This window comes from Pristis pectinata, chromosome 23 (genome assembly GCF_009764475.1).
Source record: "Pristis pectinata isolate sPriPec2 chromosome 23, sPriPec2.1.pri, whole genome shotgun sequence".
Classification (NCBI taxonomy): domain Eukaryota; kingdom Metazoa; phylum Chordata; class Chondrichthyes; order Rhinopristiformes; family Pristidae; genus Pristis; species Pristis pectinata.
Genome location: NC_067427.1, coordinates 15,085,177 through 15,111,780, shown reverse-complemented (window position 1 = coordinate 15,111,780; position 26,604 = coordinate 15,085,177). Strand labels below are relative to the sequence as shown.

Below are 26,604 nucleotides of genomic sequence, written 5' to 3'. Positions count from 1 at the left end.
AATTGTAGAGGCTACACAAGGCTAAGGAATCTGCTGGCCTGATGGATTTGTTTCCGCCAGGGCAGTGACTCTTGTTGAATCAATTACGACTCCGGCTATGGTAACGTGATATTGGGTTTGAAATAGCCACTATTGCTTTTGAGCTGTTGGTCTTCAATATTAGTTGATTGCCAGTCCCCAATTGCCCTGAGATGGTGGTGAAACAACTGGATAGCTTGTTAGGCCACTCCAGAAAACAGTTACGAGTTGGGCATATTGGTGCAGAACTTGAAGTACATATTGGACTGACCAGGTAAGGATGGCTTAACAACTTTCCAAAAAGATTTGAATGAACCAATTAAATCTTTGCAACAATCCACCAGCTTCCTGGTCATTTTTAGTGACACCATCTATTTATTACTGGAGCTATTTCCCAAATGAATTCACATCCTCAAGCTCCCAATGTTGCATTTGATCTCTGTTTCTGGAGACTTGGTTCAGAGCTCTGGGTTTCTAGTCCAGTAAATTAACCATTACACAGTTGTATCCAGGTGACCATAACTGAATTCATACAACAATCTTAACCTCATTGTTAGTGGCTCATTGCTGGTCGACCACATTTAACATCGTTTCCTCTTGCTCTCCTTTCTTTTTAAATACCCATCCCCCACTACCCTTAACAATCAGTTCACAAGCTCTCCACTGTGGTCTGTTCTCTCTTCCTGCTGTAATATATTGTTATTGCACAGTACCAGGCTAGACATTTTAACAGAAAGTGCACTTCAAACTGCAATGCAAGTGATGGCTATGGCCATTAGGCTGATGACTGTGTGACGAAGGAGTTAGCCTTGGGCCAGACGTGTTACTCTATCTCTCCTGTCAATGCATGTACTTGTGAAGGAACGTGTCAATTGAATAGCTCGAGATGTATGATAATGACACAGTTGCCACATATCTCTGTGACCGGCCTGCATTAAAGATGAAGTGGTCACTCCTGGGACCTATTAAATAAGTAATTATCACCCAGTGTCAGATCAACATGGGCTAAGCTGCCTTTTCTGGTTTGGGTTCCTGCACTCTGTTATCTCCTGTCCATGTGTGGGATACATTTGTGGAGAAGTGTCAGCGTACTACAGTGTCATTGCTGGTATGACCCATATACTACAGAAGAGCTGCTATAATTTTCTGTTGTTGTTGAATCCAGCTGAGCTGCAAGTTTAAATTGATGACCTGGCTTACAGTCATCACTCAGCTTGCATCACTTTAAAAGAGAAATGGCCACATGTGCTGAGAATGCTATGATCAGTGAGAGTGGAGACGATTGAGCAACTTACTAGCACTGCTGTAAGTGACGGAAATTAATTTTAAGTGCATAATTTGTATGTAGCCATCCTCCATTCACTGTTTTATTTGGAAAATTGCTCTGCTTTTATTGGAAGAAGTTGCTCCAGTTCCTGATTCCTCTGATCTTTAAATAGGCTGCTTAGAAATTGCTTTCCTGCTTTTTATTGGTGCCAAAACAGCATAATGTGTTACCTGAGCTCAGTCTGTAAAAGTTCCACAAAGACTGATCTTCATTTGTGAGGTTCACTGAACAGTGTTGTTCATTTTCACTGCGCAGTGCTGGTTTGTGTCAGTTTCAACATGTGCTACCCTATTGTTCTGTAACTACGTCTGGCATTTGCTGGTAAATAGCCCAGCAGCTGCGATCTTGGCAACTAGCTCTTAAAGGAACATAGCACACCACAAACAACACTCTACCAGCTGTTGGAAAGTGCTGCTGTTTAAAGAATGGATACTGAAATGATGAGAGGAAGGGAGAATGCTCCCGAGGGCTTAGAGAAAGCTGGACAGGCTGGAGAACAGTACTTGCAGGAGGCATGTTCTTTATGCAAATGAACCATGGAGACCTTCTGGGACTACAGCCAGGTACTCCTGGCAGGGGGCTTGTGAGGGAGCTTCCAGTGAGGATTAAAATAATATCTTTGAGTGCCTGTATCTTGGGGAACTTGCATTGCTAACAAGTTCCTTTGCCTGCTCTGCCTGCACCTTTGGGCTGAAGGAAAAGTAGATGAAGCCTTCTCTCATTGAAAAGGGAAGTTGGGTGACCCATCCACTTCAGTGGTTGGTGACCCATCTGTAATGCAGTGGTGAGCAGCAAACTCCGTGGCAGAGATCCGCAGCAGCAACATCCTACAATTAATATCACTGGCAATTTTCAGGCCAGTGAGGCTCAGGATTGTGTTGGACATGAATTTTGGGTGTTGCACTCTCGTTGACATTGTTTGAGTGAATTTTATTTTGGAAAAAGTTCCTAATGCTGACAAGAATCCCTCTGGAAAGTCCAGTGGTCCAATCTACCACTGTGAACAAATGGGTTTAGAAATAGACAAAACACTGCTCCATTCCAGGGTAAGCCCATTTCTCACTGAACAACAGCTGTTATTCAAAGAGTTATTCAAAGGAAATCCTAGGCCACTCTGAGTAAAATGTTGTTTGATGCATCCCCCTCCCTTTTGCAGCTCCAGATCAGTGGCTTATGAGGTGGTGTTGGGTGGGGGTGGAGAGGGGAAGAAAATGTTACTTTGCATTACAGGGAATAGTTTCAATGAACAATGCAGATTGATTTAAGGGGGAGCTGGAAAAGCCCATGGGGGGGGGGGTGGGGGGGAGAAGTTTAGGTTTTGATGAGAGAGGGTGGGACAGGGCTCTCATAAAAGGCATGAATTGGTAGGACCATATGGCTTCTTATTCTCCATACGCCATTTAATTCTATGGTTGTAGATTGTGAAAGACTTTTGAGTGCAAAACAAATGCCATGTTTCCCACATTAGAAGAGTGACCACAGCTATTTAAAAAGTACCTTATTAACTGTGAAACATTTAGGATGTCCTAGGGTTAAAGAAAGATGCTATATAAATGCAAATTCTTCATTTTATTATGGGCTTTTTACATCAGTATTGTAGCCTCTGCTTCTCTGAAACATGGCCTTCTGTCCTCCCACCTGATTCCTCCCCCACCTGATGTTCTTTCCATCCAATTTCAGATGAATAATGCCTGCTGAAGATTCAAAGTAATGACCTTTCTGTGAACAGGATATTGTCCTGCACTATACTTCTTTTGGCAGAGAGAAGACTTAATATGTAACTTTTTAAATGTATTTTGATAGGAAAATAAGCACCTACACTGGGAGTGCTTCTTATTCAAAGCCCCAATGTCACACCTTCCCTTTTTGTTTTTGCCCACGTGTCTTTGCCTTTCTGGAGATTGATGCCAAGTGAACACCACGTTTTTAAATCTGTCGGATTTTTTACTCTTTCGAGTACAAGAGGAGAATTGGCTGAAATACTTCCTAAACCTTATTGACATTAAGACACGACAGTGTTCTAGATAATGATCCCTTACATAGGGATCTAAATCAGAATGATGTGGCAATGAATGGCTGAATTACTTTTATTAAACTGTGCTTTTCTGTTTGGTCTTTGAAAAGTGCACCATTTACCATGACCTGAGCTTCCTCAGAACCCCAAGGTTCTGGATTTTGTAACTGGAGTATGGTGAGCCTGTCAATGCTAATGGATGTTATGGAGTGAATTGGACAGCAAGTTCCTTTGCCTGCTCTACCTGAAATTTGGAAATGTAGGCAAAATGCATTGGATGCATTACCCTTTACTCTGTTAATTCAGTTAAGTTAGTCAAGTAAGATTTTCTTGTTTATTATCTACTATTTTATTATTTTGGTTTCCAGTTGTTATCCTTTTTGTTGGTTGGAAAATTATTATTTTTTTCTTATCACCACTGTTAAGGTGAATGTTTTCCCTATCTTAGGGCATTTTCTGTCTCCCTTCCTAAGTATAAATTTAGCAGTACTAAATAAGGTGTAGTGCACCTCTTAATTTTACCCATTGACTTCAAAACCACAAGATGGTGGAATCCTTCAGCACCGGAGGGAGCCTGTGACCCTTCACTGCACCTGTACTGGTGCTTTGACATTCCACTCCCCTGATATTTCCGCATCGCCTTGCAATATTTGTTTCAACCCTTCAGGAATTTATCTGATTATATTTTTAAAGTTAGAGTGGAGCCTTCTTTCACATTGATTTCAGATCAGAAATTCTAGATCTAAACAACTCAATTTTAAAAAAAAACAATATTTTCATCCCTTTGGGTATTTTACCAGTTTGCTGAAGCCTGTTTTCCCTGATTATTTGCCCTCCAGTCAATGGAACCAAATCTGCTTCATCAGAAGTGGTTGAGTTATTGCAATTTGTTTCAGGTTTCAATGCTGTCAAGTTAATTTCTGAAGTTGAAAGCTCTACGGGTACTGACAAGTCAGAAGAGGCTCTTGCAGTGAACCCTCGCACCAACAGGAAGGCACTGATGCGACAGAGGGACTATGGACATCAAGAAGCAGGTTTGAAATGGATGGAACTGTTCTCAGTAATCACAAAAGTGCCATCTAGTGAAAGATCAAACTCTGCCCATCCTGCTGCTACCGAGAAGAGATAGACTGGGGAAGAGATATAAGAAACCAGGCATAATATCAAGGAAAATGTTGGTGAAAGTTTAGAGCAGACATTTTAGATATGTGTCCAGCACAAGACTGACATGAGTTGTAAGATAAGATTATATCCACTTTGATGCTTGAAAACTGAATATCAGATTGTTCAGAGTTTTGCAATTGGAAGTGCATGAGACACGCAGTCACGAGATGACAGTGATTTTCGGCAATAATTCTGAACTTGGTCAGTAGTGACATTCACATTTTGTGCATTGCTCCGTACATGTACTTAAAAACAAGTATTTAATTGGTTGTAAAGCATTTGGTAATGTCCTGAAGTTACAAGGATCAGTGTGAACACCTCAGCTATTTATGATCCATATGGCATAGATGCAAAGCGTTTGTTTTTAATTTGTTCTTTTTCACTGTATTTTCTTTATTTGTTTCTATTTCCGAGTGTGATGGAAACTGACTAATTTGAGAGTGAGATATAAAGAAACTTCTGGCAGAGATGTATCAACTTTTTTCCTTAATGTGGTAATGAGATGGGAGAGAAATATGTGGGAATCCTAATAAGTATGAGTAAACTAAACAACCCTTTGAACCTGCTCCATCATTCAATAAAATTATAGCTGATCCTTGAACTGAAGTTCACTTTCCCATCCAAACCATGGGTCCTTTTAAAAGAGCTTAAAAATATTATCTCAGCCTTGTTATACTTTGAGCATCCATAGCTCTGGAGTCAATACAAAAGATTCACATCCTCTGAAGAAAATAAACCATTTTCATTTCAGGTCCAATCTCTTACTCTGAGTTTATACTCCATCTGCCACCTTCTTTCTCAGTCACTTAACCTGTCTATGTACTTCTGCTTCCTCCTTACAGCTCACATTTTCCCTCGTCACATATCATCATTAAACTTTGTATAGACTTGCTGCCTACATCTTAGTTATGAATGTTGAGGTGTCAGCACTGAGTCTTGTGGCATTCCGCTTCCAATTGAAAAGGATCTATTTACTTACTCCCCGAATTTTGTCCTTTTAATCATGCTACTGCCCAATAAAATCTGATTTTACATAGTGGCAGAGCCAATGCCAAATCCAAATATACTACATCCACTAGTCCCCCTTTATCAAATTTGACAAATTTATCATTAAATTTGTCAAATACAAATTTTGCATGCCAGAGAACTTAAAACTATGGAAGAGTTGGAGAGCATGTGATGTGTCACGGACGTAGGTGGGAAGGGATTGGACTGGGGGGACAGGATAGTTACCGGGCATAAGGATATGAGCTCAGTGGGAAAAGAGCATGCAGAGACGATAGGTCTGCTGGGACAGTCCTTCTTGTGGATTTTGGGGAGAAGATAGCAGCAGGCAGTCCTAGGTTACGGAACTATCATGTTGGTAGCTGTGCAGGGGCGGCGGGGGGAGATCTCCCAAGGTGATGAGGTCAGTGATGATGCGGGATAATGTCCTGGTGGTCCTCGGTGGGGTCACAGTCCAGGGGTAGGTAGAAGGAAGTGTCCGAGAGTTGGCGTCTGGCCTCTGCAAGGTAGGGGTCAGTACGCCAGACTACCATGGCACCACCTATGTTGGCTGGTTTGATGACAATGTCAGGATTGGTGCGGAGGGAGTGGAGAACAAAGTGCTCAGAAGGGGTGGGGGGGGGGGCAGAAAAGTCAAGACTGGTGATGCTGCGCCGACAGTTGGCTATGAATAGGTCCAGGGAAGGTAACAGGCCCGGTGGGGGAGTCCAGGTGGAAGAAAAGGGCTGGAGGTGGGAGAGTGGGTCACCAGAAGTGGGAGAGGACTCCTTACCGAACAAGGCAGCGCAGAGGTGGAGGTGGCAGAAAAAGAGCTCGGCATCGTGATGGGCTCGGAATTCATTGAGGTGGGGGCGTAGAGGTACAAAGGTGAGGCCTTTGCTAGAACAGATGGCTCAGCCTCAGAGAGGGGGAGGTTGGGGGGGATGGTAAAGACCCAGAAGGGGTTAGAGTTGGGATTAGAGGAGGAAGGGGGGTAGAGGGTCTGGGCTGGTGAGAGGAAAGGGGGGAGCGGGGTTGGGTGTGGTACTGCGGTGATGAAGGATAGGAGGTGGATGGAAGGGAGGGAACGAGGGGGAGCAGGAGAAGGATAAGTCAGGGTAGGGGAGGGGATAAGGGGGGCTGGGAGTGGTCTGGAGGAGGTGCAAGGTGGGATGTGGAATTAGAAATAGATGGGGGAAGAAACAGAGCAGAGGCAACAGAAGGCAAAGCCTGGAGAGGGGGAGGCCCCAGGGAAGAAGGGGGTGGGAGGAGCAGAGAGTGGTGTAGGGTGGGGGTGTCTGGGTGGGTGGGGGAGGGGGAGGGGCGGAGGACCGTGCAGCAGTGGGGAGTCTGGAACAGGCGATCTTGCGATCCTCGACAGCGGTGAGGAAGATGAAGAATCATCCACTGAGAGTGTGGATATGGCGGAGAACGACGAAGAATAATGGTCCTGGGCACATCTTGGAAAGCCAGGCCCAGAGCTGTGGAAGAGGAAGAGAGAGGGCCAGAAGGTGTTGGCGCATGGCAGAGAGGGTAGAGTGGAGGGCACAGGGAGAACTGGAGAGAGGGCAATGGATAGAGCGAACATACCGGAGATCCAGGCTGGAGCCAAACTGGGAGGCCTGGAAATGGACCTGGAAGCCACGTAGAACAAAATGGTGGTGCAGACACAGTGAGGAATGTCACGTGGCTGTGGAACCAAGTCTGAGTGAGCACATGGTTGAGGAGCCAGAGAGCAGAGGAGATCAGACAGGGGGAGCAGTGAGAGAGGGATTCATGAAACTTCCCTCAAAGAGAGGAAGAAGACTTCTTCAGTGGGCATCCTTGAAGAGACTTTGCAGTGGAGCAGTAATACTGGAGAAACAAAGGACTGCAGATGCTGGAATATCAAGATGAAAAACACTATGATGCTGGAGGAACTCAGCAGTGTGTTAACCATACCTAATGTCTTAGAGCCCTGCTATCACAGATCTATTGTCTTAGAGCCCTGCTATCACAGACCTATTGTCTTAGTGCCCTGCTATCACAGACCTATTGTGAAGGTAGTACTGTTTCATACGTGTGAAACTTAATATTGGCCGGACACCAAATAAAATTTACACACCAGTGTGATTTTTTTTTTGCCCATTGTTACCATTTGCAGCAATATTTAATTAATTGCATATGCAAGAGGGACTGCAGATGCCGGAATCTGGAGTAAAAAAAAACAAATGGCTTGAGGAACTCAACAGGCAGAGTATAGTCGACGTTTCGGATTGAGACCCTGCATCAGGACTAAGAGGGTAGAAGGGAGATAGTTCGGTGTAAGGGAGGCGTCTGCAGATCCTTATTTCCACATCACCTTCCAGTGGCCCCCCCCCACCCCCCCACATGGCTCCTCCTGCCCCCTTTTTATCTCTAGAGAGGCATAATTTAAGAATGAGAGCTGCATCTTTCAGGACTAAAGGAAGAAATAATTATCACTTTCAGGGAGTGGTAGAAATTTGAAGCTTTCCCAAAAGTGGTAATTGATGCTAGGTCATTTGTTAATTTTAAATTTAAAATCAATAGTTATTTATTAACTAAAGATTTAAAGGAATATAGGAAGAAGGCAGATGTGTGGAAATGGGTCATAGATCAGCCATGACCTTGCTGAATGATGGAATGGGCTTAAGCGATTTAATAGCATACACCCATCCTATCTTCCTATGTCCTTCTGGTGTGGACCACATGGGTAGATTGATTAATCAATAAGTTGAAGTCTTTGATAATGTATATAAGAATAAACAGAACTTCATTCCTTCTCATTAATTAAATTTACAAATGAAAATGGATCATGCAGAGCCAAAATACTGCAGTAATGTAATATATTGCAAAACTTTATTCTTCAAGTAAAGTACAAGGCTGTAAGTAAATAGGGAAATAAAAATGCTTAAAAATACATTATTTACAGCTCTCAGCTTCTGATAAATGTCAAGCAGTGAGAGCAACCAAAACTAGGTGCTAAAATTGCCAAAGAGCAGCAAAGTAACCTCCACATCACTCCTTTCCTCCAGTATGCTGACTAGTATGGATGGTGTCAGAATCTCCAGCAGAGGAGACTACATGCTGAGCCAAGGGCCAGGAGATTTCACTGAGGCAATGAGCCTGGTGCCTTGATGAAGGACTGGCTTGATTGATGCATATTGGTGATCGGAAGCTCAGCAACTTGGCAACTGGCGGTGAGGCCAATTGTACCGCTCTTGCTGCCACCCAAGCCAGGCTAAACTGGGAATCGAACTGAGGATAGCCTGGTTTGCATGCTCAGCAACTCACTGCTTGTATAACCAGGCCAAGAGCAGCAAACTCTATGCTGCTGACTTGTCCTTCAGAAGTTGTAGGTGTGAACAATTCTCTGTTCTTTCAGTTGTGCAGAATTTGTTTTTTATTTCCCTCATTGTTTCCACCAGTACAATACTATCTATTTATCGTATACAGACAAGTCTCCCAATCTCCATTCCAGAGCAGAGAAGAAAACACCAACAGAATTCCAGCAGGGATCACGAGGCAACTCGCAGAGCTCAAAGCTGCTCAAAGGCAATTAACCTGAAGGAAACCGCAAAAGTCAATGGTAAGCAATTTGGAAAAGCTTGCAGCAATCTTGTGAAACATTTGGAAAATTAAATTCCTAATGTGTTGTATTTTTGTAATAACAGTGACAGCAGTGCTGTGTTTATATCTCTGATATTATGGTCTGTGATGTAGCTCATTATAACATCGCTACTTAAGAGCTATTCCTATGTGCAGATTGGCCCTGCCAGTTCCCTATATTGAAACAATTTATTTTGAGCTGTTTTTAGACATCTTGAGATCATGACGGGCTCTCTGAGAATGTCCAGCTTTTCCTTCTTTAATAGGGCCTTATCATCCACAAGCTGCAGAAATTATGGAAGCACTGTTTATCTAGTTCACTTGCTTGCAGTTGATAGGACCGACATGATGGACTGGTTTATTTCTGTCTGGCAGTTTCGTATGTTCCGTTTGTTTATGGAAGATTTAATATGTATACACTTGGAAGCAAAATCCCAGATCGGTAATCCTTTTTAAGTTTTGGCAACCAAACTGTGTTTGAACATATTTTTGGCTGGGTATCAGGGGGCTGGTATGGGACTTGCTAAAGTGTGGTTTTGTCATTAGAATCTCACACCTGCTAGCAGTGGAGAGCCAAGAGCAGAGATGTTATGTAAGTAAACATTTAATGAAGGAAGATTTGGATAATATGGTGTATGACCTTTCAACACCAAAGACCAGACCCACGCAGAGGGTTAAATGAGTTTTGGCTTAGTTTGTGACTGATAATGCCACATTCTGGGATTTAGGGTTTGGCTTTAGATAGGAATAGGTTTTTCGAACAGTTAAACAAAATAGAATCAAATGTAAAAGATGTAATTTTGAGGAATACAGTTGTATTGGTCAGAACTTGTTAATTCATTTTCAGTTTGCTAAGTATGGGAGATCAAACGTCAAGGACAAAGGTAACTGCCAGTGTTGGTTTAAAGCTGTCCCAAGGGCTGAATGAAAAGCCGACCTGCATTGACCATGAACCTCACTGCTTCCACTCTCGCATGCTGTGAAATAGATTTCTGTGCTTTATTGGCATAAGGAAAAATTTTCCCTGGTTCCTCCTCCTGATTACACTCCAGCAATTTCCTCCATAAGAGAAATAAAGGACTGCAGATGCTGGAATCTAGATGAAAAACACGATGATGCTGGAGGAACTCAGCAGGCTAGGCAGCATCCGTAGAGAAAAACAGGTCAATGTTACGGGTCAGGACCCTTCAGGACTGAAGATAGGAAAAGGGGAAGCCCAATATATAGGAGGGAAAAGCAGAGCAGTGATAGGTGGATAAAAGAGGGGAGGCGGATGGGCACAAGGTGGTGATAGGTAGATGCAGGTAAGAGATAGTGATAGGCAGGTGCGGGGGAGGAGGTCAGAGCAGAGCCACCGGGGGATGGGTCAAAGGTAAGGAGGAAAAGCGGGGGGTAGAAAAAAGAGAGATAGGGAAGGAAAGAAGAGACGTGGAGGGGATTACTTAAAGTGGGAGAATTCAATGTTCATGTCGTTAGGCTGCGAGGTTCCGAGACGGAAAATGAGGTGCTGTTCCTCCAGTTTGTGCTTGGAGTTCTCCTGGCAGTGGGAGAGGCCGAGGACTGACATATCTGTGATAGTGTGGGAGGGGGAGTTGTAGTGACTGGCAACGGGGAGATGCAGATTGTGGTTACATTCGCGTCCTGACCCGAAAAGTTGACCGCCTGTTTTTCTCCACGGGTGCTGCCTGGCCTGCTGAGTTCCTCCAGCATCATAGTAATTTCCTCCATAAAGTGAGTACAAAACACAAAACAAAGTGAATACAGCAATGAAACAAAACAGAAAATGCCGTCAGTGCAGAGCAGGGAAGTCGGCAGCAGTGGGAAGGGAGAGGGGAGCTGACATTTCAGGTCAAAGACCCTTTGTCAGATTTGGGACGTTAATTTTAAACTGCAGAAAGGGAGGGAAGAATGGGTCGGATGTTAACTCTGTTTCTCTTTCCACAGACGCTGCCTGATCTGCTGAGTGTTTCCAGTTTTTTTCTGTTTTTGTTTCAGACTTGCAGCATCTGCAGTTTTTTATTTAATTTTCAGAAAAAGACCAGGGATGCTACGAAGGTCATGTAGTCCAATTCTCACTGCTACCCTGAGAAGTGGCAAAGTACTGGAGATTGACGGGTATTCTTGGAGCCTTACCCAAGGCCAGACTGGTGTACCAGTTGCAGCTGGTATTTTGTTGGTACAGTTACCTGGCTCCATTCTGCAGCTGTGACTGTGCCCAGATAGCCCTGCAGAGAGCACATGCAGTGTCATTTAGGCCCTCTTTTCTTTAAAAAAAACTAGGCAGCTCTGGTAACCAGTGGAGATTTCTGTGAATGATACCCTATTCTATAATTGACATTTTAATAAAGGGTTAAGAAACAAAAGGTCTCTTTCCTCTTGCTTCCATTTCCCTAGTCTTTGTAAACTTTAGTTTTGCATTTGCACATGTTCCTCTGAATTACTTCTCAGGTTGTGTCGACTCTGCATTAGGTAAGACAAATGTTTGGATTGCACATTTGAGGGCTGACTTCAAACCTAGCAACCAGTGGATGAGCAGGTAAAATGGCAGATGGCCTGGGAGTCCTGCTCTCTTCTCTGGATCCTGATTGTTATTTCACCCAGGGAACTCTACAAGGGTCTAGTGAAGTTGTTGTGGGTTCACTGCTAAGCTAACTTACTCGGAATGGGTCCCATGGCATGAGAGTTTAGAAATAAGCACAGTATCTTCTTCTATGAACTTTCCCTCAGGAGGAGAAGGTTGCTCTTTTAGGCACCGGAGGCAACATTCAGTCCCCTCCCCTCCCCGGACCACCAGCCCATCCTCTGTTGATGAAGCCCCTCATGAATCTCCTTTTGACCATTTATCTTGTTTCGGGCACTGATCCTTCTACTTTAAGTGGTGACCAGCTGCTGCTCATGTTCTTGCTCTTGCCTGATGTTGCCTGGGATCAGGCATGTGAGTGACCAAGCTAGCGCAGGCATGCTCGTCATGTACCTGGGCCCCAGACACCATGGGACTCCCCCCTCATATTCATATTCCGTCTATAAATTGCTTGGGTTTTGCTCTCAACAACAACCTGGTAATTTCTCCCCACCTCTCCCAATTGCAGATGTTTTTGTATTGAAGCATAGGAGATATTATCAGTTAACCTCCCCTCTGCCTCGTTGCACATCCCCCCACCTGCTGAGTCCCATTCTCTGTGCTCCCTAACACATGATGAAATTCTCATCTTGTGTTTGTGTCCCTCCAGGGCCTCAACCTTTTAAATCTCTGTAATCTTCTGCAGCCAATCAAACGTCCAAGATCTCCGCACACTTCCAGCCACCCATTTTTTTTGCTCCAGCAATGGCGAAATCCAGGCTCTCGGATATTGTTACCCGATCCATAAATTGCTTCAGCTGCACTCTCAGCTACAACCTAGTAACTTCTCCCAGCCTTCCAAATTCCAGAGATTTTTGTATTGAAGTACAAAATTTGTTTTCAATCCACCTTCCCTCCACAGGTGCTGAGCCTGGGCCAGAAACTCCCTCCATAAATATTTCTGCTTTTCCCAAGGATATTTTGTGACATGAAAGGGGCTCTACAAATGAAATGTACTGTTGATCGATGCAGAGTTTGGAGCATGGAACTGTTGATGCATCTGGGGCTGTTGTCAAGTGGGGGTGGGGGCTAGAGCTTTAGAAGGAGAAAGAAAACCAAACGGAATTGCCCTGGAGTAAGTCACTGCTCAAGATGACAGCGTTTGACATAGTGTTGGTGGTTAGTCCGGTGTAATATCTACAGAAAATAGAGAAAGGCACATATGAAAGTGGAATAGCTGACCACAGCAAAGCTCAGTGGCGATGCAGCATTGTCTGAATGTCTGTACAGCTTTGGACAGGTCGAACTGGAGAAAAATGGGGAAGGTTAATCTTAGAATATAATGTATTGATTGGCAGCACAGAGCATTATAACCCTTTTGTGTATTCCAGCCCTTCTGTGCTGCTTTGAAATGCATTAAAATTATTTCTTCTAACAGATTGCTGCTGCAAAAAAAATGCCAAGCTCTCCCTCTGAGACCCTGTGGTAAGGCTATGACACAAGTGGCATTTATCATTGTAACTGCCACTGTCAGAGGGTTTTTATTGGTCATTTGTTTCTGTCAGGCATGATGTCAGAGCAGTGTTGCTCAAAGATGGATTGCAGTTCAGAGGTCACATTGCCAGTGCCACAGGATTTAATGGGAGCAATCATAGAGGTTTTTTTTATATATTTTGTTTTTGCAGTTACATGACAAAGTTGTGAGTATTTTTACTATCAGGACTTGTCCATTTATTTTATTTTGATGTTTGTTTGGAGCTCCAGTCGATAAGTATGTCTCAAAGTCTCCTTTCCTTTCTCTCTGCTTCCTTGCTGCGGGTGAGACAGTATTAATGCTGTCTCCTTTCTGCTCCCATCACAGACCGTCTCCACTTTCATCAACCCTCCCAGCGCCCACTCTGGCCATGGTACCTGTTCTGCATTCTCTCCCCTCTGGATCTCAGACCCTCCATTTTCTCCATTCACAGCCTTTTTTCCTCCCAAGAGTTCACTGAGTTGACAGGAGGAAACTGTTTCCTTCATGGGAGTCCTGGACAAGTGGACACAACTGCATCAGATGTAGGCCATTGAGAGGGGATGTCTGGACGAATCCTTTATGTAATTCAAAGGGTCTCTGATCTGAAATATTAACTGGTTTCTCTTTCCACAGAAACTGCTGGACTGGCTGAGTTCTTCCAGCATTTTCTGTTTTTGCTTCACATAGTGGAGATGTGAAACCTTCCAACACCATGCCCTCCCACCCCACCCAAAAGAAAATCATTGACAGCAGCGAATGAGCTTTTCTATAAACTGCGGAAGTGCTGGAAACATTCTGTGGGTCAGGAAGCATCTGTGCAAAGAGAAACAGAGTTAATGTTTCACCTGAAATAAAATCTCATTCTCTGCTGATCTGAAACATTAATGCTTGATTCTTGCTTGATAGGTGCTGTCTGACCTGCTGAGTGTTTCTTGCATTTTAAGTTTTTATTTCAATTTTCTCGCATCTGCAATGTTTTTGACTTTCGATTCCTGAGACTTAGCTGAGGGTCTTAAGAAATATGAAAATCAAGAGCAGGTAATTGTACAGATACAGATCCAGCTTGTTTGAAAATATTGTTGGAAGATTGCTTGGAGTGAGGTGATTTGTTAATCCCCTAAATGTATCTCTGTTGGGGCAGTGTGCGATTTAAGAGAGTTAAGTTTCACTCACAGGAACAGTAATTAAACCTTTGGCAGAGAAGCCTGCTCCAATACACACAATACCTAATTATCTCATCTAGGGTGAGATTACTCATGACATTTTTTTGTTTTTTTTGTTCTAATTGTGTTCTTTCTTGTAAAAAAAATTGTGTACAAGTTTATGTTTTTCTTGTGAATGTTGCGTATCTGATGCTATGTGCCTGTGATGCTGCTGCAAGTAAGATTTTCACTGCACCTGTGCACACATGTACTTGAGTTTATTGCCATACGCACGACTTTGAATTTAATATGTTTCCAAAGATAATTCCGGCCTCTTGTGTCTGCCTTAGGTTCGTACTCTTCTGATGTCTTTTCATGGAAGCAAGGCCAGAGGTTGATAAGAATGTTGCTTGGCCCACCCCCCAAGCCTCCACAGAGCCCAGCCACACCTCCAGACACCAATGACAGGAACAGTCGATATCTTTCAGGTAATTTTCACAGCAGTCTAACCAAAGAACGAGTTACTTTGCTTGTGTCTCCTTTTGCAGTTTGCCTGTTATGGCTTCTGTGGTGCACCATTCCTTTCTGTTATATTTGTTTCCTTGGTGTATAAAGCTTTACTTTGTCTCTTTTATTGTAATTGCCTTTCAGACCGCGACCTGCTATGCTCCTACGTCAAATGACTCTGGTAGTCTTTGTCCTCTTTCAGTTGCTTGCTAAGTGGTGCCCTCCATTGAAGTGGATTTCTTGGGTTCGATAAGACCATGAGATAAAGGAGCAGAATTAGGCCATTCAGCCCATCAAGTCTGCTTTGCCATTCGATCATGGCTGATTTTTTTTTAAACCTCTTTCCCCTGCCTTCTCCCTGTAACCCTTCACCCCCCTTACCAATCAAGAACCTATCAATCTCTGCTTTGAATATCCCCGGTGACTTGGCCTCCACAGCCTTTGTGGCAACGAATTCCACAGATTCACTACCCTCTGGCTGAGAGTTCCTCCTCATCTCAGTTTTAAGGGGACGTCCCTTTATTCTGAGGCAGTGCCCTTGGATACTGGACTCTCCTACCAATGGAACGTCCTCAATTGCATTGGTTTTGTGCATAAAACTGATGCTAGGAGTGAGTGGAAATGTTCAGTCCTTGAATAAAAGAAGCAGCTTTAGCTTTACGTGAAGTACCTGCAGTACCATCAATAACAGCCAGACAACACTCAGCAATAATGGTTCTCGTTTACAGGGGCTGCAAATATCTTGCAGTATGTTTCTCGGAGAGTAAATTGGTATCCCTCTGAGGCTGTAATGAATGCTCAAATTGGTGTTAAGGATGCAACAAGAATTGTTTCTCAACATTGTTTTTAATGCTCTGAGCAGAAGTTAATTGGAAGGATGTTTTTCTAGTAAGTGTGAGGTGGGGATTTCTGTTGGAACTTGCCCTGTTTTGAGTGTAGTACACAGACCCCGTATAGAAGTAAATCAATCTGTTCTTAAAATAGGAATTAATGTTATAATTTATTTATCCTTTCAATGATATTTGGAAGAAGTGAGTACTCCAAACCCTGGGAACATTCTCCCAGCTCTCTCTCGCTCACTATCCATTTTTGTTATAGGTGCCGTGTTCTTGCTTTATATTTGCTGCTTATTATGCAGCACTTAAATGTAAGGTGTGGCATTTTATTTATTTTTTGTTTAATAAAACAGATGAGAAAGTAAAAGACCCCGAGGAACATGCAAGATCATCTTTTGAAAGGAGTCCCAGGAGAAGACCTTGCGTTGCAATTGAGGATGATCAATGTTGCAATTCCATGAGAATTGGATCGTTGGAATCTGGACAGCCATGTTTGGAGGCCATGCAGATAAATGGAACCTTAGAGGGTTTACAGTCAGAAAAGACTGCTGGAATGAACCAAAACTTTACTTGGAAGATAGGAGGTGATAACACAAACATGGAGGGAAAGTGTTGTGAAGATGATCAGAAGAGCCCTGCTACTCCTAAGGGAGACAAACACCTTTTATCTCATGAAGATGAACAAGGTGGCCCAAATCACTGGAGCTGTAGCTCACCAAGGAATTGTGCCATGAGACAGAAACCCTATTTAGGAGGCAAGAGAAGACCTTTACTTCCAGAACATAGAGCAGGTTCCTCTAGTCCACTGCAGAGCAAAGCTGAGATGGAAAACCAGGAATGCTGGGCACGATCTCCCGTGGCTCGGAGTTACAATGCAGAGGAGGTCCGCGAGTACATGAACAAGCAGGTGGCTAAGCGCAAAAGGAAGGAGAGTGAAAGGAAACAGTCGGCAAGGCAGGCTATAGAGATGAAGAAGAAGAGACTGCAGGAGGTCTACAGGAAACAGAAGGAGGCTATCTCCAAACAAAAGCGATGGAGACAGAGAGGCACTCGGCCTGCTCACCACTATGCAGATGGATGTAAAGATTCCACAAGGCCAGTAAGTTCCTACGCCTCATACACAATTTCACCATTTTACCATTATCAAATTTACCTTGAGGGTTGGATCAGCCTCAGAAAACCTCAAAAGCTGTCAGTTTGTGTTTAAAAACACAGCTGTTCCACCAGTCCCCTGCCTTTACCCTGTCTGTCCTCTGTGTGACTCAACTCCCCCACCAATGTGGTTGACCCATCAGGCTCTCTGAAGTGGATTTGCATGTTCCTGGCACAAATGGCCAAGACAGAACATGCTGGTGTGTGTAGACACCACCCTTCTCGTTCTTGATCTCCCTCACTCCCAACCACCAGCAGCCACACTGTTGCTGGGGTTGCTTGGACTGAGTGCATGTTCTGGCTTTTGTTGCTCTTTGCCCCCACTGAATTATTGTGGCAGTTTACTGATTTATACTTCCAAGCCTCTCTCCCTGTAGTTTGCTGATGTGATTAAGAACAACTGGAGGTGTCCCTGATCATTCAGTAGCTCACTGTACTGCTGCAAGACAGTTTTCCTCTGCTTGGCATGGGGCCACCTGACCTAACCCACTGCCAAAAATCCCGTGGAATTCCCTTGGAAGCCGGGTTACACCCCATCCAATATTGGTCCCCATTGATTTTCACAGGGAATAAAAGTGAATGGTGCATGAAACCAACATCCTTGCAGGTTCCGTCAACGAAAATTTATCCCTTTTATCTTAACTGGACCTGAAGCACAATTGGGAGGTTTTCTCTGACAGTGTAGTAAAGTAAACTAATAAACCACTGTATGACTCCTGTCTTTTTGTAACTTGCACATAGCAGCAAGAAGTATTGCATTGTGGTGAAATCATGGGTCAGATTGTGGTTTCCACCACTGTCCTGCACTGGGTCAGCTGGGCTTGGGACAATGATCTCCTGTCCTGGGGTTACTGGGTGGGCTGGTGCATGGGAATCCCATCTGTTCTCCCCTTCACTGCATCTATTATGTTCATCTCACTGGATAATGACTCCTGCTACTGCCATCCTAGCATCGCAAGTGGATGCTCTTGGTAAGTATTGTGGGATGGCTGGAGGCCCATGGGGATACAAGTGCTTTCATCGTTGGGCAGTTAGGAACAGGCTTTATAAACTTGGTTTGTATTTCCATGGGTTCAGAAGAGTAAATTGTGATCTAATTATTCAAGGAGGTTAAAATTATTCCATAACGAGAAGCCATCATCTCTGGTGGCTGAGTCCAGAACAAGTGAACAGCTTTACTTTAAAGTTAGACCATGGCTGTCCAAGTATAATTTCAAAAAACAATTAATGATGAAAATCTATAGCTTACCAATTCAGAAAAGCTCACTTCTGATGGGAAACTTCAAGGCAAATTGATTGCCTTTTGGATTAAATGTCACATAACCAAGGTGTTGTGGTGAAGACCGTTGACCTAATGGAATGGTGGAACAAACATGAGAGTCTGAACGTTCCTTATGGAATGGTGCCTCACTGTGATAGTATCTGCAGCTGGTAACTTTGTTCTGGATTTTGCTGCAACTTTGCTGAGATTGTTTGACCAGAACCAGAAGTGCTTTGTATGCTGTGTTCTCATGCTGGAGTTTGTAACTGATTATTGGTCTTCTCACTTCTACCCATTAGGGAAAGAGTTTGGGGTCGGCTCAACCGATGAAAGATCAGATACCATCAAGGGACAGGCCAGAGTCTGGAGACTTGGAGGGAAGGTACGGTTTGCTAAAGTCATGGCAGGGGTTGAGATACAATTGTATTAACACCCATCCTACTGGTTACGTGAGTAAATGTATCATCAGGTGTTGGTACCAGCCACAGAAATCAGGATCCACAGTGTTGTGCTGTGTTAGTTGACATAGCTCAAGGTAGCAGAAGAAAGTGGACAATCTGCAGTCTTGGTTGAAGGAACAAATGGTCCAATTCCAGCTCTGGATACGATGACGTGGATCTGGAGGGGGTTAGGCTCATGATCTTCAAACTCATTTCCTGCAGTGCCAGCGTGCACTTTCTCACCCCATGAACCAAGTCTTGTTCCCTGGATGAGCAATGAGGGCTCCTGTTACCCAAGGGTGTGATCTCTGCATAAACATCACCATTTGCTTCCTGAGTTGGTGCCCTGTTTTAACTTGAGTGATCTGCAGTATGTTTTATAAAGGGTGGATGTTTTGGCTCATTTCTTCTTAAAGGATTGCACTTCATTGGGTAATGTTGTGCTCAGAATCCCATCTGCTTTTACCCGGCCAGTGTTCCATGTAGTTTTCTGGTCAACTGAGGATGTTCTTGTGCAGCAGGATTGTGGAAAACAGGCAGTTTTCTTTTCCCCAATAAGCTGCTGAGTTGGTGCATCAATGGAAAATTTCAGAAATGTTTGGTTTGATGTATTTTTGGTAAACAAGGACATTGAGGAATATGGAACCAAGGCAGGGAGATGGTAGAGCTGCTGCCTCACAGCTCCAGTGACCTGGGTTCAATCATGACTTCCAATACTGTCTGTGTGGAGTTTTCACGTTCTTCCTGTGGCCTCATGGATTTTCTCCTTATCGCAATGACGAGGGTTGGTAAGTTAATTGGCTCTGGTGTAAATTGCCTCTAGTTTGTAGATCAGTGGTCGAGTGTTGGGGGGGCGGGGGGGGGGGGGGGTTGGTGGGGGAGATGTGGAGTTCAGAAGAATGTGGAGAGAATAAAATGGGATTAGTGTAGGACTAATGTTTGATGTTAAGACGAGCACCAAGCACAGGTGGGTTTGAGATGCCCAAAGGCCTCCTGTTTCTTGGTGGAAATCCCCACCAGCCTATTGTAGGTTAGGTTGCTCTGCATTTTGACTGTGCATGGAACTGGGTGTGATCTGGGGATGAGATGCCCAAATGGTTCATGCCAAAGTAATATGAATCCACTCTTGGGGATCAGGTCTCATTGGGTTGTCTTTCACTGCGGTGAGCAGTTCTCAGGCGGTCAGTTGCACCTTTTAAGAATTTTTGGAGAGTTTTTTTGCCATACTTTCTGCCTTTGTTCACCCTTCACCTGTGCAGCTCACTCATTCGTGCATTTGTCCAGGAAGGTGCTGAGGGTTGGGTAAGGATCTGCGATGATGGAGTGAGGTAGGTGAGGGGTTGATACAAATCAAGCTCGGTGTCCTGAAGGCAACAGAGATGGCAGATGCTGGAATCTGGAGCAAAAAGTAAACGCTGGAGGAACTTGGTGGGTCAGGCAGCATCTGTGGAGGTAACAGGATAGTCAATGTTTCGGGTCGAGACCCTGATCTCCACCCAAGACGCTGACGATTCCTTTTCCTCCACAGATGCTGTGCGTTCAGTGTCTTGCTGCGCATGACTGGAAGGTGATGTGCAACTGGCAGTATAGCTGCTGTCAGCTGGTTCCATGCCTCCAGCAGCAGGTACTGCCTAGTCAATGCCCACATAACTTCAGCATTGCTCAGTCTGAACAGGTTTGGATTGAATGGGGGTGAGGGTGGGGGGGAGAGAGTCATCTTTTCTTACAGTGCTTGTCACAGGCCTAAGATGATCCACGTGCTTTAGAGCCAATGAAGCATTTCTGTAAGCTAGTCACTACAGTGGAGAAAATGGCAACCAAATTGTGCACAGCAAGCTCCCACAAACTCTAGCATTATGATGACCACATGATCTGAGACTTTGGGTGGGCAATAACTATTGGCCCAGCTGCTAGGGGTAACTCCCTGCTATCCCTCACAATAATGCAGAAGGGGTCTCATCAGAGGTGCTGTGCTGCGTCAGTGGTACTCTGAGAGGCTTGACTAGAAGCTGGGGGTAATGCTGTTCCTTGAGTGATGTGGCAGCTGCAGGGAGGACCCTCTGTATCACGTGGTGAATGAATGGAGCAAGTTTACACTGGCACACATGAGGGTCTGCCAGCAGGAAGTGCACTTCACCCACTGTGACTGCTTGTGCCCTGAGCTGAGCTGAGAGATCATTCATTGTTCCAGCTCACAAGCCATTCATTACCTGGTGAACTATCCATAATGTAGCTGGAAGATTCTCAACCGGACAAAGCCTTGACTCATGACCCATTAAGTACCAATTACAGCCTTCAAATTAATTCATTGGCTAATAAAAGTTTTGTCTGATTTAATTCTGTTTTAATTGAGGTGTCCTTTTCTTGACCCCTATTATGGTCCAGCACAGTTGTTGAGAGTCACTCTAGGAGGGAAGTACCTGTGACTATTTTGTTCCTCAGAGTTCAACACCTTCGCGGTTGAAACAGGGAGCGACCGAGGGGCTGGAACCGGGCTGTTGGATCAATCTCTCCTGTTCCCTCCCCTGTCACTGCCTCATCCCACAGTACCTTCTCCTACTCCCTCACCTCTCTTCATCTCACCCTCTTACCTCTGCATGCCATTACACTCCACTTCCTCGTACCCTCACCCACTTCAGTCATACAGCACGGAAACCTGTCCTTCAGACCAACTGGTCCATACCGACCAAGATTCCTATCTAAGCTATTCCCATTTGCCTGTGTCTGGCCCATATCCCTCTAAACCTTCTCTCCTCCCCCACCCTCCCCATCCATATTTACAATGTCACACATCCCAGCACGTCTGTTTCCTTCCCTACACATGTTCTGACTATCAACCCCTCCCACTTTTATATCCACCAGTTCAACCCCTCCCAACCTACCTCCCTCCTCGTCCTGCCCACCATCATCCTGCACAGACTTCCCCCACCCCCTGCCTTTGCTGTCATGATGTGCTCACTCATGGTTCATTTCAACAGGCACTCTCTGCTCTCCACTTTCCCATCGTTCTGTAAGTCTCCAGTGAGTATGGGGGGTAATACACTGGGGACCAATCTGAAGACAAGGGACAGAACAGTCGATCACTCCACAGTCACTAAGGTGAAAAAAGCAAAGATTTCTGTAGGCCCTGTGACCCTTCAGCAAACTCTGGTCAACAGGGGTTTCCAGTGTAACTGTGCCACACGTGTGATATCCACTCACTAGCCATTAAGCAAGTGGAGAAGAACATCAGGAAGAGATGGGCATGGGGATGTATAAAAGACAATCTGACCCCATCTCTTGGGGTGAACAGTGAACCAAGCTCACACACCTTGTGTTTAAGGTGATTGAAGTGGTCAATAGAGAGGATGTATTGCCCCGGTAGGCAGTTTATAGCTGGAGGGAGTAACCTTAACGTTGGAACAAGCCCCTTCAGGTATGAGGGCAGAAACTGCCTCTTCACACACAGGCTGGTGAAAATCTGGAACTTTCTGTCAAAGAGCTGTCTGGGGTTCTGGGTGGAAAACTTCTAAATGGAGATGAAGTTATCTTGAATAATGACGGGGTGTTTTTGTTTGATGTGAAGTGTAACTGACTGAAGGGAGGAGGGTGGAGTTGGACCATTTCCTGATTGAATGATGGAACAGACTGGAGGGGCTGAATGGCCCACTGCTGTTCCTGTGTGCCAGCTGGATTCTCTGGGAGTAGATCAGTGGGATGAGAACGCTGGCTTTTTCCAGCATTCCCCTTCCGCAGTCAGGAGAAACATTCCCAGTTGCAGCACTTATCTGGCTGATTTGCTCCAGGACTAGCAGGAATGGGGAATGCCAGTGGAGATCTCCCTGATCCATGCTCCTTGTAGTGACAATAGCCAGTGCCTTTACCCACAAGGAGGGAACGAACCCCAGAAGAGTACGGTGACATTTGAGGGCCCTAAATCTTGGGGTGTGAGAATGGCGGCCAACACAGTGGGAATGAATTAAAAGGCAAAATGTTGGAAACACTCAGCAGGTCGGGCGGCATCTGTGGAAAGAGAAACAGAGTTGATATTTCACGTCGAAGACCCTGCATCAGAAAGACAACATGCTTGTTTTCTCTCTTTCTCAATTCCAGTGAAAGGTTCTCAACCTGAAACGTTAAATCCATTTCATTGATGCTGCCTGACCAGCTGAGTGTTTCCAACGTTTTCTGGTTTTGTTTCAGATTTCCAGCATCTGCAGTTATTTTGATTTTTTTTTTCCCAATTGAAAAGTAATGCAGTAACAATTCTACAGTGGGTTTCTGGCCAAGTTGGATCCTCGCGATCTCTGTGCCGTTTCCTGCGTGATGTGAAGACGTGTCTTTTGTTACACAGTGGGTCACACGAGTGGGAGTTGAAATGCCCCGTGGGGTCATCATGTCGCTCGCTGCCTGGCCAGTGTAGCCCACTGAGAATTCAAGGTCTGGAACCACTTCGTCGCTCCCCAAAGTTGTCGTCCATCTCACCAGTCACCAACCGACCCCTCGCAGCACGGGAGCAGGAGCTGGGCTGCAACACCGCTTTCCGCAGCAGCTCTGAGTGCAGGAACAAGCAGCAGCGCATTGAGGCCCTTCGCTCCATGGCCACGGCCCTCAGCAGCCGCATTGAGGATGAGGCGAAGAGACTGTGTGTGGATGTGGGGATTCTGCCAAGCCCTGGAGGTCGTGGTAGCACCCTGGAATGGAAACGAGACGGCTTGGCTCAGCCTGTGGGACTTGATGCTGCAGTCATGTGGGCTGGTGCTGGTGGACCGGAGTGGCAAAGTGTCCCAAGTAGCTGCCTGGTGACGTCACCAAGCGTGCCGACTGACTTCAGTCTCCCGCCCAACTCCCCGCATAAGGAGGAAGGCCAAGCGGAAGCTGAGAGACCAAAGGTCAAGCGTGCCGAGAATAAAACTGACCTGGAAGTTAAGGAACTCATGGACGAGCTGCTGCATAGTCCCTCTTCTCAGAGTGACGACTTCCTGTGGAGTGACTCTGAAGGTTGGTCAGAATGTGAACTGCTCTGCAAACCCAGAAAGTCAAGCAACCAACTGCTGGATGAAGACAAAGGTAGGACAAGTTGAGACCAGCTTCGTTCCCCATTTTCCTCGCACAGTTCCACTGGCGTGAGCTGAGTCAAACACCTGTGTTTCAAATATCCCTGGAGATGTGGGTGCTGCGCACTAAGCCAGCATCAACCCTGTTGCCCCAGGCAGCTGAAGGTGCAGCATCCTCTGGCATTTGTCATACAACAGGCTGACCTGTTGGCTATTTTGGAGGGCTTACACCATGTAGTCAAAGATTGGAGTCACGTGCAGGTTGGGAAGGTGAGGTGGATGGGAAGACAGATAACTACATCTGCTCGCTGAAGGACATTTTGTAATGTGTTTGGGTTTTATGACCATCTGGTTTGTGGTCGCCCGAAGCATGCCATAAGTCCAAGCCCTGGAGAACAATCTCCGCAACGAGTTGTTAAATTCACTCGGTTCCACCCCTCCACGCCTGAAGTTGCTGAATTTACTTTGTTCTCAGGGTTGGCGGATCAGTGTGATGGCGATCTGGGGGCCCTCAGCAAGGGAAACCATCAGCTGGAAAGGAAAGCCAGTGTGGATGAGACTGCTTTTGATGCACTTCAACCTGAGAACTGGTCCCTGGGCAGAAGGTAATGCATGGTAGACTGTCATTGGAAGTGACTTGTTGCAACAGCCAGCCTCCATGCCCAATTCTTTAGCCACGAGTTTTATTATATCCTGCTGTTGTTCGGCATTGATGGTGTTCCTTGGATGCACTGTGAGATGTTTCTGCTATGTTTAAGGCACAATAGAAATGTAAATTGTTCAGGCAGCACTTGATAATTGGAATAATCAATGTGTAGGGTATTGTGCATCGCAGCTGAACACCATATCTTAACATGATATAGCACTTATGGCACCCCAGGGCATTCTAATGAAAGGCTGTTGACCTGATACATCACCTCTGTTTATTTCTCCACAGATGCTGCCTGACCTGCTGAGTATTTCAAGCATTTTCTGTTTTTATTTTGGATATCCAACATATAAAATTTTTAGCTTTTGATTCCAACATATTTTACAGCCAATAAATTACATCTAAAGTGTGATCATTGTTGTAGTAAACACTGCAGCAAGTTTGTGCAAAGCAGGTTCCCACAAAAACCAGTGTGATAATGATACCCGTCTCAGGTGCCACTTGTGAGGGGACACATGCAACCAATCAGGATCCTTGAGACCAACCTTGGCTGGTGTGGGTATCAAGCAACTTCTGTCCAACCTGTGGCAAAATGTGTTTGCCCCACACTTGGCTCATCAGCCACCCCAAAACCCCAGCCGAAAGAGGTCATCCTCAATGCAAGAGACAGCCTATGCAAGAAGATGAAGACTTTAATACCTCAAGCGAGAGTGAGTAGCAGAAGCATCAGGGGAGCACAATGAGGATGGGGGTGCGAGAGGAAGCAAAAATGGGATTGGTGCAGCTGGTGCTTTAAGTCCAGTGTGGGCCTGTTTCCGTGCTAAATCATTCCGAGTGTCTGTAACTTGGTTGAGGAAATTCAGTTAGATTTACTGATGGTACAAAGGTAAAGTGTCCACTTTTTTTAAGGAAGAATCTATTATTTGGGAGAAATGGGAAAGTTCTTTCTTTAGGAGATGGGAGAATTTGGAAATTTCTGATGGATATTAGGACTTTGTGCATGAATCAGAAGGTTTGGGTACAGGTACATCAGGTCATTGAGGATGCTTGTTGAGTGCAAATTGTTGGCTACTTTTTTTTTCTTTAGATGAACAACAACTTCATTGACTGCAAAGCACTTTAGAATCTCCTGCAGATGTGAAGGGTGTGAAATAATTGTGAATTCTTTCTTGAGGCCATTTATCTAATGTTTGCAATATACATGTTGCCCACAAGGTGGCAGAGTGGCACTGTTTTTTTCCCTCCTTCAGTGCACAGTACAAACCTGCAGGACCTGCACCATTGATACAATTCTCAATGCTCGTTTTATTTCAAGAAGTTGCACCACGAGTTGTTTTGGTTTACATGATATGATCTATGTGACTATCCCTATCTTTGCTGTCGAAGCTGGCTTCCAGTCTGCTATTGTTACGGTTACGTATTTCTTACCTGTGTTTACAAATTATTCTGTGACCTTGCCTCCATATTCTCATGTACTATCGTGGAAGCCACACTGGCTACACAACACACAGACCTTCCTCTGCAGCATTCTTGATATTAAATGCTCTATCCGTGGTGAGTTTCGAAACCCCATACTTTGGAATTCCTTAATTCCTTTGCCTCCCTCTCTTCCTCTAAGATTCTCCTCAAATCCTACCACTTTTAGTCACTAGCCCGACTATTTTCTTTCATTAGTTGGTGTTACAATTGATCTGGTGGGATGAGTTTCCCAGGATGTGATCTGGGAAGGAAGAGGAAGTTGACACGAGCTAAACTGGTTGCATTTTCGATACACAAAAGACTGCAGATGCTGGAATCTAAAACAACACACAAAAAGCTGGAGGAATTCAGTGGGTCAGGCAGCATCTATGGAGGGAGATGGACAGTCAATGTTTTGGGTTGAGACTTTTTAGCTTTTGATTCCAAAGTACTTTACAGCCAATAAATTACTTATGAAAAGTGATCATTGCTGTAGTAAACACTGCAGTAAGTTTGTGCACAGCAGGTTCCCGCAAAATGCAATGCGTAATAACCAGATAATATACTACAGCATTCTTGATGGCGATACCTGTCTCAGGTACCACTGGTGAGGGAACACGTGCAGCCAGTGAGGGTGAAAGTGAGTGGCATCTGGACCCTTGAATCAGTCCAGGTGAAGGGTCTTGATCCGAAATGTCGACTGTCCATTTCCCTCCACAGATGCTGCTTGACCCGCTGAGTTCCTCCAGCATTTGTGGTTGCATTTTTTGGTAAGTGGAACGGGGTGGGGAAGGGTTCTGTGTGTGTTTCTTGTTCATTTTAGTTGGGAGATACATAAGATGAGGCCTTAAGAAAAACTGAGGGTTAATTAAACCCTCCCCCCACCCCCCTCCCCCCCCCCCCCCCCCCCCCCCCCCCCCCCCCCCCCATT

General features: G+C 44.9%; 1 protein-coding gene across 1 annotated transcript in view; it reads left to right on the top strand.

The window, feature by feature from the left end:
* The first annotated feature begins 1,859 nt into the window (after nt 1-1,859).
* The window catches only part of LOC127582291 (centrosome-associated protein 350-like), a 76,272-nt gene continuing 51,527 nt past the window's right edge, over nt 1,860-26,604 (top strand). Inside the window, exons 1-8 of the mRNA XM_052037468.1 lie at nt 1,860-1,908; nt 4,256-4,393; nt 8,989-9,096; nt 14,685-14,822; nt 16,031-16,776; nt 18,390-18,472; nt 22,864-23,579; nt 24,042-24,171. Of these exons, the coding sequence (XP_051893428.1) occupies nt 1,860-1,908; nt 4,256-4,393; nt 8,989-9,096; nt 14,685-14,822; nt 16,031-16,776; nt 18,390-18,472; nt 22,864-23,579; nt 24,042-24,171 (2,108 nt within the window). The remainder of the gene's footprint in view (nt 1,909-4,255; nt 4,394-8,988; nt 9,097-14,684; nt 14,823-16,030; nt 16,777-18,389; nt 18,473-22,863; nt 23,580-24,041; nt 24,172-26,604) is intronic.